Source organism: Eleutherodactylus coqui, chromosome 1, assembly GCF_035609145.1.
Source record: "Eleutherodactylus coqui strain aEleCoq1 chromosome 1, aEleCoq1.hap1, whole genome shotgun sequence".
In the NCBI taxonomy this organism is placed as follows: Eukaryota; Metazoa; Chordata; class Amphibia; order Anura; family Eleutherodactylidae; genus Eleutherodactylus; species Eleutherodactylus coqui.
In genome coordinates, this window is record NC_089837.1 from 520,778,132 (window position 1) to 520,791,929 (window position 13,798).

Genomic DNA, 13,798 nt, shown 5'->3' on the forward strand with positions numbered 1-13,798 from the left:
CTCCCTTGTTAGTTAAGTAAGTGCATTATATAGACCATTACCTTGTATCGTGCAATTCTTCCTTCATTTCCCTGTATCTCTGCTACAAACTTGCTAACATTTCGAATGTGGCGTGTTAAAGCGCCCCTCTGGTTTCAAGACAAAACTCTTTCCTGGGAGGAAGAAGAGGGATATATTACTTGCAGTTGTTCTTCTTCCCTCTGACCTACCAGTTCCAGGTCCTGTTTTCATCCTTCTAAGATGGCTAATGCAAACTTCAGACTACCTAATCCCCACAGTAGCCTTAGACTACCAATGCACCATACCTGTTCTCTGATTGGCAAGAGCTGCTCACATGATTAGCACTGGCCAATCAGGGAGCAGTGCACAGTGTGCCTTAGGTAGTTCGAAAATGGTTGCAGCCTACTTGGACAGCCAAAAGTGGGACAGAAACGGACAAGTCGGAAGGAAAGCAGAGAACTACTTATTATACCCGCCTCCTGTCCCAGGATAGAATTTTTGCCTGAAACTGAATGTCATTTTAAGCGGTTTATCTGAATTTCCACAGGAATGGCCCCAAAACACCCATGTTGGCCAGGATTGCATAAAGTCCTCCTCTTTGTGGCTCTGTTCACAGGATTGTCTCACCTACATTGAGTCTGTTTGGTTACTATCACCTGTTCATGTAGATTTTTCTATTCCTGTAGAGATTACAGTGAACAGATGCCCGATTCCTCATAGTAAATATCCTTATGATCAAAAATGTTTCGATGGACTGTGGCGAAAATCACTGGGTTTACAGAAGCCCAGCAAGCAGAAGGAAGGTATCGGAATGCCCTCTATGGCAAGGCTGTACAGTCCTTGCCTAACTTCAAGTATAGGCTTCAATTGGACCAAAATGGAGCAGCCGAAGAGAAAAACTTTGTCTTCAATCATCGATCATTTGTTGGCCAATTCCGATACATTTGAGTTACTGCTTACCTCATTTGTCTCCTATCTGGATATCCTAATTCAAAATGAAAGGGGTGCTTTTTGGCTACCTTCAACAGGAACTATGAAAATGGATCTAACCAATCCTATCCCTGCTATACCAGGTTCTGGTAGAACCACAGGACGGATCGTGGTGCCTAGATGCACGGTCATGTATATAGGATAAGGAAAACTTGATCTAGACGACGTCTGGACTATTGCAGTGTCTATCTTTGTTGATGCCGTTTCTACTTGAAAGTTAATGGAGACCACATCTGATGGTTATTATGGTCAGCGGTTCTCTGACGTATGAGATCCAGAAGGCACCAAAGATAGACATTTAATGGCAGACCTTCACCTATTCACTGAAGACCTTGGTTATGCTGTTTGTACCCTTTTGGGGGATGTGGGGTTCAAGACCCCCCTGTAATCCTTGTCAATAATTGCCCAGGAGCTTCAACTTGAACGATCTTCTGGCATGATGTAGTTCATTTATTTTTTTAATGGCTTCATCCTTGTCTGTGGGTTGTTTCTGGTATTACGACTCAGTTTGTATGTCCAATTGAAGTGTAGTCTGTTGCCCAGGACAACAGCAGAATTTTGACAGCCAACCTGCATGCCCACAACTTGCCATGTGGCCAGCCTCGTACTGATCCATAGCCTCAAACTATGTTTTGGGTTTTTTTCAGTCGCCATTAGAGATAAGCGAGCGTACTCGGAAAAGCACTACTCGATCGAGTAATTTGCTTTATCCGAGTATCGCTGTGCTCGGGTCTGAAGATTCGGGTGCCGGCACGGAGCGGGGAGCTGCAGGGGAGAGCGGGGAGGAACGGAGGTAAGATCTTTCTCTCCTTCTCTCCCGCCCGCTCTCCCCTGCTCCCCGCTGCGACTCACCTGTCAGCCGCAGCGCCACCCGAATCTTCAGGGACGAGCACAGCGATACTCGGATAAAGCACATTACTCGGGCAGTGCTTTTCCGAGTACGCTCGCTCATCTCTAGTCGCCATGCCTTGTAATGCAGGCTGAGGAATAATCTTCATTAATTGAATTTATCTTTTAATTACTGAAGAATGAGAGCGTTAGCTGTTATTATACAATAATTTTTTTATGGCTGCCACACCTTGACAGGACCACACACAGGGTTGTGTGAATGGCGGTATTAACCCTTAATTAATACTGTGATCAACTTAGTCCTATCCTACATAGGGGGGGAATATTATAGTAGTAATTTTCTTGTACATAGGGGGGGAGTATTATAGTAGTTGTATTCTTGTACATAGGGGGCAGTATTATAGTAGTTATATTCTTGTACATAGGGGGCAGTATTATAGTAATTATATTCTTGTACATAGGGGGCAGTATTATAGTAATTATATTCTTGTACATAGGGGGCAGTATTATAGTAATTATATTCTTGTACATAGGGGGCAGTATTATAGTAATTATATTCTTGTACATAGGGGGCAGTATTATAGTAGTTATATTCTTGTACATAGGGGGCAGTATTATAGTAGTTATATTCTTGTACATAGGGGACAGTATTATAGTAATTATATTCTTGTACATAGGGGGCAGTATTATAGTAATTATATTCTTGTACGTAGGGGGCAGTATTATAGTAATTATATTCTTGTACGTAGGGGGCAGTATTATAGTAGTTATATTCTTGTACATAGGGGGCAGTATTATAGTAATTATATTCTTGTACATAGGGGGCAGTATTATAGTTAATTATATTCTTGTACATAGGGGGCAGTATTATAGTAGTTATATTCTTGTACATAGGAGGCAGTATTATAGTAGTTATATTCTTGTACATAGGAGGCAGTATTATAGTAATTATATTCTTGTACGTAGGGGGCAGTATTATAGTAGTTATATTCTTGTACATAGGGGGCAGTATTATAGTAATTATATTCTTGTACATAGGGGGCAGTATTATAGTAATTATATTCTTGTACATAGGGGGCAGTATTATAGTAATTATATTCTTGTACATAGGCGGGGGAATATTATAGTAGTAATTTTCTTGTACATAGGGGGGGGAATATTATAGTAGTTATATTCTTGTACATAGGGGGCAGTATCGTAGTAGTTTTCTTCTTGCACATAGGAGGCAGTATTATAGTAGTTATATTCTTGTACATAAAGCGCAGTATTATAGTAGTTATATTCTTGTACATAGAGGGCAGTATTATAGTAGTTATATTCTTGTACATAGGGGGCAGTATTATAGTAGCTATATTCTTGTACATAGGTGGCAGTATTATAGTAGTTATATTCTTGTACATAGGGGGCAGTATTATAGTAGTTATATTCTTGTACATAGGGGGCAGTATCGTAGTAGTTTTCTTCTTGCACATAGGAGGCAGTATTATAGTAGTTATATTCTTGTACATAAAGGGCAGTATTATAGTAGTTATATTCTTGTACATAGGTGGCAGTATTATAGTAGTTATATTCTTGTACATAGGGGGCAGTATTATAGTAGTTATATTCTTGTACATAGAGGGCAGTATTATAGTAGTTATATTCTTGTACATAGGGGGCAGTATTATAGTAGTTATATTCTTGTACATAGGGGGCAGTATTATAGTAATTATATTCTTGTACATAGGGGGCAGTATTATAATAATTATATTCTTGTACATAGGGGGGGATATTATAGTAGTAATTTTCTTGTACATAGGGGGGGAATATTATAGTAGTTATATTCTTGTACATAGAGGGCAGTATTATAGTAGTTATATTCTTGTACATAGGGGGCAGTATTATAGTAATTATATTCTTGTACATAGGGGGCAGTATTATAGTAATTATATTCTTGTACATAGGGGCAGTATTATAGTAGTTATATTCTTGTACATGGGGGGCAGTATTATAGTAGTTATATTCTTGTACATGGGGGGCAGTATTATAGTAGTTATATTCTTGTACATAGGGGGCAGTATTATAGTAGTTTTCTTCTTGTACATAGGAGGCAGTATTATAGTAGTTATATTCTTGTACATAAAGGGCAGTATTATAGTAGTTATATTCTTGTACATAGAGGGCAGTATTATAGTAGTTATATTCTTGTACATAGGGGGCAGTATTATAGTAGTTATATTCTTGTACATAAAGGGCAGTATTATAGTAGTTATATTCTTGTACATAGGGGGCAGTATTATAGTAGTTATATTCCTGTACATAGGGAGCAGTATTATAGTAGTTATATTCTTGTAAGTAGCAGGCAGTCTTTTATCTACTTATCACTTTTCTCACTTATAGAAATATGGAATTATTTTTCTATACATGTGCCTCTTAAATTCAGGAAAGGCCTTAAAATGTGTATCAGGCTGTTTTGGGGATTTTTCTGTTAGCTTTCATGTCAGTTGTCCCCCTATTCTTGCATGCAACTAAAATTGTTTTATGACTCTTATATTGAATGCAAAGCTAACATATTTTGCATATTTTATGTTTTCCAGATCAGCCACTGGGTCTGCAGAACCATTTGAGACTGAGGACGCCACCTCCCCCATTGTCTCACCCGCCAAACCCCCACCATGCAGCTTCCATCAACTCCCTAAATAGGGGTAATTTCACCCCTCGTAGTAACCCTAGCCCAGCTCCCACGGATCATTCACTATCAGGAGAGCCACCGGGCAGTGCCCAGGAGGCTATCCATGGTCAAGACAACTGGCTTCTCAACAGCAACATCCCCCTGGAGACCAGGTATTTTCCAGTACTTGCTGACCTATTTTGAAGTTGTTTTGATTTGTGGATGAGGACAGGTTAAGAGAAAAACACTTTGCTACTAATTACTCGTAAAAGGCTGTGAAAAAGTAACCAACACTGTTAGCTTTTGTTTTCTTTGCAGACCAAGTATGTGACAGGTAAAAGCTCTTGAAAAGGGTTTATGCAAGTGTTAAATTCATCACGGCCCATTAATAGTCACCTTATTGGACAAGCCCTAACAGAAGACACCAATACTTTATCATTTAGTAAGAGAATATGTCTTTCAAGACCAACTAAGCTTGGGGATGACCATAAAGATCCCCTACTCTCCATCCCACCCAAATGTAAAACTTGTTGTAGGTCAAATCATGACTATATAAAGAGATAGTCTCAACTCTGTTGTATGTGGAGCCTTGGTTGGATCATTGTGGACCCATTGGCTAAATCAGCCTAGGTTTGAGTATGTTGCCTCAGATTGACTTGGGCTCTCAAGGCTGTGAGCAGTGGCATCTGCCCAGGTTTGCTTTTGACGCTATTCAATCAAACAAGATTTGTCTTGCCCGGTGTCTGGATTGATTTGGTCACTAAAGGCTCTCTAAATTTGTTGTTGTTGTCAGCCGTTTAGTCGTTCACGACCCTCAGTGACCCTACAGGCGAGTTTCTTCCATGTTTTTTGGTTTTACACTGCCTCTTTCAGTTGTGTGATATCCATGCCAGTATCAGCTTTGACAGTATCAGCCATCGTGTACTTTGGCTGCCGGGTCATCTTTTGCCACTGATCTGTCCAAGTATTATACTTTTTTTTTTTTTAGCGACTCTGCTTGTATAACATGGCCAAAATACGTGAGTCTGAGTCTGGTCATCTTGCCCTCCAGTGATATTTTGGGTCTTATACGATTCAATACTTCTCTCTAAATTTAGTCTGTGGTTACTGTTTCAAGGCCATCTGTAGCAACAAGAGGTAAGCTATTGGGAGTACTTGGATGAAGCTCCAGTCTAGTTAAAAAAACAACTATATCCCATGACTCCAGTTTGGTTGCATTGTCTATTGGAGTCTGAGAGAGCCTGAAAATTACTTCTTGCTTTGTCTTTCCACCTTGCTTTACCCTACTTGTTTAGATTGGCCACTGGAAGCAGAAAACCACACAAAGCTCAAACTACAAAGTCGAGGAGAGCTTTTCGAGAAGTTGATGATGAAAATCTGACTGGTGGACTTTATCTTCAGCAATAACTAGGAAAGTCTTGTCACTTAGAACTTTTTTTTCTTGCAAGGATTTTCATGGTCTGCTTGGTCCCACCTAGTGTCTCAAGTCTAAGTTAAATTTCTAGTTTGGTTTTAGTACACCATCTTTGTTTAGAAGGCTAGGGAAATGTCAGCTGAAAATTTTTGACAGCTCTTTATGTGAAAGTTGAAGGAAGGTCGAGGTTAGCAATTAGGAATGAGAGCAGCACATTGAGCCCTGGAGACCCCAGTTGGACATTCTTGTCTTGGAGCTCTCGTCATTTACTGTAATGCAGTTTCTGAAAATACTTAAGATGTCACTTTGAAGTATCCAGATAAAATGCAGCAAGGTGTCACCTTCAAAACTGTAGAACATTCCATATAGTATCCGTATGAGAGAAACTTTGCCCTTTCTGTACCAATGGTGGTTTACAAGTCTTCAAATCCGGGTTGGGTTATCTTTTTGTGGGGGACTACAAGAACCTCATCTTGTCTTGCCATGATCATCAACCATGAACATTAAAAAAAAAAAAAAAATTCAGGTGACCTCCATCTCAGGATCGCCATCTTCTCCTTCACAATGTAGAAATTAACAGGCGAATCACATTGCAGATTACACGCATAGTTTCTTGGTGACCACTAACTAAAGCTGACATTTCGTGTAACACATTAATCAAAAAAAGAGTGGTTGGCCTCATTTTGTTTAATTAGGCAATTATGCCGAGCACATATATTATGAGGCTAATGTCTACAGGTCAGAACTGGAGATCATTAATTCTAGAGACATGACCAATTCATTTATGGAGAGAGATTGCAATGTTGTATGTTTTTGTTTATGGCTTGACCATTCATCCCTTTAAACCTGGAAGGGTTAATTGCCCCGAGTAGGGGAGGAGGTATCTTTCACTTAAATATAAGCAGAAATATATGGTACATTATGTTGGGACGATCGTTATTGGGTGCTTTAAATCTATAGCAACTTTTTGATTTTCTGTCCATGGGGGTTTACATGCTGCCAAGTGTGTTTGGGTCGAGGATTAGATACAAAGTTAAGTTACTGTTTGGAGTTTGGCATACAAATTTTCATCCAGCAAAAAAATGGACTCCACTCAAGCTATTTATGCTGCTGTAGCTTCGAGGTATGTCTATACTTCTTTTTGGCAGTTACCCCCGGTAAGAGACCAGAGATATTTCCATTTAAACTTAAGAGAGAAGAGTTCACATCTTGAATTGCAGATGAGTTGCATCATGATGCTCAGGGTTGTCTTGGGCATTGAGTATTTTGTGTTTCGGTTAAGTCCTCATCTTGGAGGAAGGAGGGGTGTTTTAATGTCCCTTTCTATCAGCAGTCAACCAGGGTATATGCCTAAATTTTTAGAATCATTTCTGCATATTTGCGCTTTCAGCCCTTTTGATAAGTAGTATTCCCCATGAAATTACCATCCTGGAGCACAATTACTTAGAATGCCTGGAAATGTATGAATAAATTGACAACTGGATGTTAACATTCTCCTTTAAAGGGGTTGTCCCATAATTGATTTTTATCACCTATCCATAGGTTAGGTGATGAAGGTCTAATTGGTGGGGGGGGGGGGGGGTTACCCACTGAGACCCCACCGATCCCCTAGAATAGGGTGTCTTGTATCCCCTTCTTGTTACTACAGGTTCGCTACACCCAAGCACAGTAATGCTAAGATTGAATCGGGTGGCGGTCATGCAAACTTTGCACTGCTTTATTAATTTTAGTAGGGCTGACAGAAATGGGCGAATCTAAGCCCCATTTTTGGGATCAGCGGGGATGAAACCCCCACCAACTTGACTTTTATCACCTAGGTGATAATTATGAAATTATTTTATAGCCCCTTTAAGGTCAATGGGGTGTGTTCTGACACAGGCGCTGCTTGGACTTTGCCAGAATGGGTAGAGTCCATGTTTTTCTCTATATCTTTCAATATATTATTTAGTATGGATGGGGGTATTTATTCCATATAGTACAAAATGAAATCTATATTATGAGTGATGATCCTCTTATGGACTTTTACTTGGAATCTATAGACAAGGATCCAATTTAGGGACAAATTTTTAGTTTTTTTTTTTTTATTTCGATTTTTATATATATTTTTTTTAGGCAAAATTTGATTCTTCGAAATGAGAATCAACAATCTTCTGCCTAATACAGTACAATCAAACTCCAAGTTACATACCTGTTTTTGCTTTCTGTATCCATTGTGAAGTCTGGCTCCTATACAAAAAATTCCTTACCAAGTCATAAAATGTTCAGAGAGAAGAGCATCAATGTATTTCTCCCAAAATATGGACATTGCTTAAAGTTTTTTTTTTCCCCTAGAATTTGCTTATTTTATGTCTTGCAAATCAACCAACAGTCTTTCACTGGTCGAAGGAAAACGTTGTCTTATCAACCCAACGCAGGACTCGGCCCTGTGAAGATCTCACGGTTCACCCAGTTACTTAGAGGAGTTAAACATTTCAGTGTGACGGCGATTGATCTGTGTTTTTACATTACATCTGAAAAGCACTTCACTCAACGCCAAAGTGACCTGTAAACAACACAAGACACAAAGGCAAAAAAGTCAGCGGAAAGTGTTAGGGACCTGTGAAGTGTTATTAACATGAATTAGAGCCTCTCTCTATATAATGAAAGGAGCAGTCGTGCTGGAGACTGTCTGCGGCAGGAACTGCTTGAGAGCAGTAGGTGAAACCAATCAATGAGGCTGGTAAACTGACTCGAAGACGGGGCCGCTACATGATACACGCGGCGCGCAGAATATAAATTCCACCAACAAGTACAGTTCAGACTTGAATTACGTGTTGTTAAATCAAATTACTCCCTGGCACTTAATATCACGCTCTTCTTAAAGGAGAACCAGAAAGAAATATTTCTTTGCCAAAGAGTTTCCTAATGTTTTTGTTTTCTGCTTTTTGATTTTTAATTTTGATTCTGTTTTTGTCTTTATTTTTCTCTGCTTTCTTTTTGCTTTTTTTTAAATTTTTTTATTTTTTGCTAATTAATTATACAATTATCTACAAAAGTGCCCCCCAGGGTTGATTTATTCCCGAAATGGCAGTCAGAGCGTTTCAAAGTACTGTAAATGATCAGACCTAGTATTACCCCACCGTATGTTGGCGCTTAATCACAACTGTGGTGTTGACCCAATACATTGCTGCAGTCAGGGCCATAAGAGAATGGATGGAGGGCACAAACCTTTTAGTATTGTTTTCTGTTAAAAATGTTTGCATTATTCGCCATAAATTTATGTAATTTAATTTTATTTCCAGAACAATCTGTTGCAGGATTTTTTTTTAACAATTAGTTAAATTTATTCAATTAAAATGTTTATTTTTGCCTGATGTCTGTGCTGAATCTCCAGATTCCATAATAATTTATGCTTCTATTGTAATCCCTTGTCACCGTGTAACTCTGTACTGTATTCCTAAAAACAGGAGAGACAGAAATCCGCTACACTTTGTGTTCAGTTTTGAAGGTTCTAAAAATTTTTTTTTTTTTTGTCAAGCTCCCATGGGTTCGTGCCTCTCCCAGCACCCCTCATTTCACCTTTGGCCCTCTATTACGATCATTGCACTTTCGAGGAATTAGGTGTACATTATTATTATATTATCCTCGGCTGTCTTCTAGTTAGAAAGTAGGAACCCAAAACAAACAATTGCAGATTGTGAACCATATAGCGGGGTTTTTCTTCAAATGTTTGCAATAGGATTTTGACATAATTTAAATGATCTGAGTCGTGTCCTCCCTTAGTGACATCACAGGAATGTGAAACTGTGTGTTTGCATTCATACATTTTTGATTTTTTTTTTCTTGCATGATGTAATATTTTACAAAGATTCAATTTTTGCATTTTTTTTCCAAAAATTTTTGCATTTTTTTTCAATAGATTTGTGTATTTTTCCCCCTTCATCAGTGGTATAACACATGCCATTTTAAGTTCATGCACAAAAGCACTAAAAGTAGAATGATCATCAAAATATATATTTTATAAAAAAGTTTGGTAAATTTTTGACTTTAGAAAACCCTTAAAAACAACTGAAGTCTCCAATCCATGTGAACGACCTCTGAACCAGGAACCTTTAACTACATGAAAATTGATCCAGGCAGGTCTAGGTCAGGAGTAAAGCACATCATGGCAATGACCTTAGGTCCCATGGCTCTAGACACACAAGGGTTGATCTTTTATTGCTATTCGGTTAAGTGATTTACAGTAAAAGTGTTAACTCAAATTCTTTAAAATTTAGATTTGACCTAAGTTCTTTAAATTCTTGGTTTGACGGTGCAGAACTCTACAAATAATGAATTGGTGACATCACAGGAAAAAATTCACATTGGGATTTCAAAATGATTGCTTTTGCATCTTTCAATATTTCATGTATGCCCAATGAACTGGTAGGCCAGACCACCACAAATGTTTGTCCATGCCACAGAATTAATGCATGGGTTCCCGAAGCCACCCCCCTCCATAAATAAATAAATACACTTTTTTGGATTTTTATTAAAGTTCCTTTTGGATGAAGCTTATTTATCACATTTTTTTTAAAAATATAGCAAGATTTAACATTTACTGGTGGGAAAAAAATCTAAAAATTACCTATTTTATGCCTTTTTCTATCTTCTCATTAAAGTGAATTGCAAAGTTTATGCTTATCTTTTAGAATTGCATATTTTGATGATGGTTTTGCTGGTGGGTACGTTTTAGGAGATCACTTCATTGATGCATGACTCACGACCTTCATTCATGTTTCCATCTGTGTGTAGAAATATAGCAAAGCAGACATACCTAGAGACATTGCAGGACAACCTCATTGAGATGGACATCCTCCCCACCTCCCGACATGACGGTGCTTACAATGATGGGTATGTGACACATCCTATTAATTGTGTGCCATTTTTGCATGAAATCACTCACTCAACCAACTGCACTTACCCGACACTGCTGGCTATAATTACCAAGCACTGGCACTGCTGAGGACATTTGCATGGCAAATATGAATCCAGAAACCTGATGGAGGAACCACCAGGGTAATCCTTATCCTGTAGTGGACTCTAGTATACAATTGAGAAGCCTTTTAAAGAGTGTGGCGTTTAAGTATTTGGTCCAGAGTACAATTACAACCTCTGCGCCATCAATGTCTACACTCCTTTAGAGAATATATAACTTCTATACGGCGCTTTGGTTGAATCCTGGCCTATAAATTGTCAATACCCTAATTTGATTGCCAAACTCTGCAAGCTGCTTTGACCATGAGTGTTTGGTCAGTGGTGGAACTAGACTATACCCGGCCAACTGGATTTGCAAGAGCAGATGTCTTCAGCTCGGGGTCAGATGAGATGTTGAATAAGATGAAAGTGATTGCACATGAGCATAGTTTTGACAGAATATCCTCCCATTTTTTTTAAGTGCCCAGCAGTGCCAAGTATTTTGGTAAAACTTTCATTGTGAGCCCATGATTCGCAAACCAGGAGACCTAGTCATGGTATACAATAAAACAATTGTCTTTGGGTTGAAGTTTGAACGCTCAGAATTTCCAATTTTGCCTTACGACACTGTTATTGATTCTCAACGTGAACGAATCTCATGCTGTGAATGGTGTTCGATCAACATCAGTCTGGAGCTCTAGTTAGTCAAGTTACAAATTCAGGTCCTTAATATATAAAACATGCGTCTTAAAAAGAAGTGGATGCAATAAAAATAACAACAATTGGCCAGGAGCTAAAAAGTTGTACTGAATTCTTGACACGGTGCTAAACTGAACCCCAGGCTATGCCCAATGAATGCCTTTACTACTGTGTGTAGTTTAGAGCATTGTATTCCAATCTCTGGTGTTGGTCGAAATACTTTAATTTTGTTTTCAAAAAGTGTTAAACAATGTATTTGATGGGCACTTGGTTATGCTATAATATAGAACCTTCCACCCAACAAGGCAGGTACTTAGAAGACTTCAATGATCTCACCATGCATTCTTCTCTTGTATCTTTTGGAGAGATGTACAGTACACCATGTATTTATAAAGCCAGTTGAATTGAAAGGGGAGGGGAGAAAAGAAACTCTGAAAATTCTGTATTCCAGCATAACATTGACCCCCACTGGAAAAAAAAAAAGTTTCTTCTCTTGTTTGAAATCGTTTAGTAGACGTTACAGAGATTGATATAATGTTTTCACTTAGCGGTGCATGCTATCTTAATACTAATTTTTTTAGGGTTTGTAGTGGGGTCAACCATCTTTTTTATTATATGATGTAGACCCCCGAAGGTTGTGTTGTATTTTATTATAGAAAACACTAGGCTTCGTAAATGAATACAACTGTATCATCCCAGGCGTAGATGTAGACCCCACTACTGTACCTTGTAAATATATTACAATATTTTACTGACAAGCTCACCTTTTTGCTCTTCTTTGTCCTCAGGCATTTTCTGTTTAAACCTGGAGGTACATCTCCCCTGTTTTGTACAACGTCACCGGGCTATCCACTGACCTCCAGCACTGTGTATTCCCCACCACCCCGGCCACTTCCTCGAAGCACTTTTTCCAGACCTGCCTTTAACCTGCAGAAGCCGTACAAATATTGCAATTGGAAATGTGCTGCTTTAAGTGCTATCATTATTTCTGTCACACTGGTAATCCTCCTGGCCTATTTCATTGGTAAGTGTTATGATATTGCAGTTCTCTGCCAGTAAGCAATGCCAGATTTTCTGATTTTCTGGATTATTGGATGTTGGAGTAAAAGGGTTGTGCCAACATGGTTCAACCTCTTTCAGAATCTGAAGACCACAGTGATCTGCTGATCATCCCAGGTCCCACTCACCAGTAACCACAGCAAACAGCATGTCCCCTGCAGTGGCCACTACAGGAGAAATGTGGTATTACAGGATGGCCATTCACATGTAATTACATGTATGGCACTGGACGAGAATTGGCTCTGCGTTCTGACGTTCATTTGCCCTTATAGGGCATACGAACAAGGGATGCCATCTTGGCACAACCTATTTTAAAGAAAAATACTGTTACGTAAAGTGCAAATTTTTTTTCCTTTTTTTTGACTTTTTGTTTTTGTTCTCTAAATTTGTATCGATCAGCAAAATAATGAAGTTATTATATCATCTATCATGATAGCTCCGCATTCTGGTCAAGTTTAACTACTGTAATTACCACCCATAATTACTCATTTCTAAAGGAGCCATGAATTATTAAAATTCAAATTAATCTGTTCAGCTCTGCACAAACATATTTAACAAAGAGTCTGGCTGATCTAATCAACAAGAGGGAAAAGGATATTTAATTAGATTTTGATGAAAAATAGTGTTTAATTTATTGCATAATCAATTATTAATTAGCACAATAAGGAGAACTGGCCATGTTAACTAATTAACTCATTTAAAAATTATGAATAACCTTTCAGGGTGTAATTGTTTCTTATGTCCTGTCATGACGGGGATAAAGATGGTATCCTAACTACGCCAATGCCAATCTTCATATAAGATGCCATTAAATGTTGCATTGTGAACTGACAAATTGACCGTTGCGGACTTTTCCCATCGCTTTATCATGTTAACGCCCACATAGATTCTTACAACTAAATATTTATTTATGTAAACATGTTTTTTTTTTAAATTATATTGACATCTTAAATGGGTAGGAGAAATAATTACCCAAACCGATTTCAGTCGTCATCTCGACTTCTTCTGGATCAACATCGGGTCACGTAGCATACTGTAGATCTGCCTCCACCTTCTTAGTATTGGTGATGTCATTGCAAGGGATCGGCTGTTTGTCTCATTTCAATAACTAAGCCAGCCTCCTTCTTTATACCTACATTGGATGAGATGGAGGGGGAGACTGGCTAAGTTATGGAAATGACCCAAACAGCCGGCCACCTCAA

The 13,798-nt window shown here is 38.6% G+C and overlaps 1 protein-coding gene across 2 annotated transcripts in view; it reads left to right on the forward strand.

The window, feature by feature from the left end:
• Nucleotides 1-13,798, forward strand: part of LOC136588774 (teneurin-4) — a 294,083-nt gene that overhangs the window by 75,253 nt on the left and 205,032 nt on the right. Inside the window, exons 2-4 of one of the 2 annotated variants that reach the window (XM_066588238.1) lie at nt 4,416-4,662; nt 10,677-10,775; nt 12,326-12,561. In XM_066588238.1, coding sequence (XP_066444335.1) covers nt 10,729-10,775; nt 12,326-12,561 — 283 coding nt within the window. In that variant the 5' untranslated portion in view covers nt 4,416-4,662; nt 10,677-10,728. Of the gene's footprint in view, nt 1-4,415; nt 4,663-10,676; nt 10,776-12,325; nt 12,562-13,798 lie in introns of those variants that run through there. The other variant, XM_066588231.1, reaches the window with a different exon arrangement.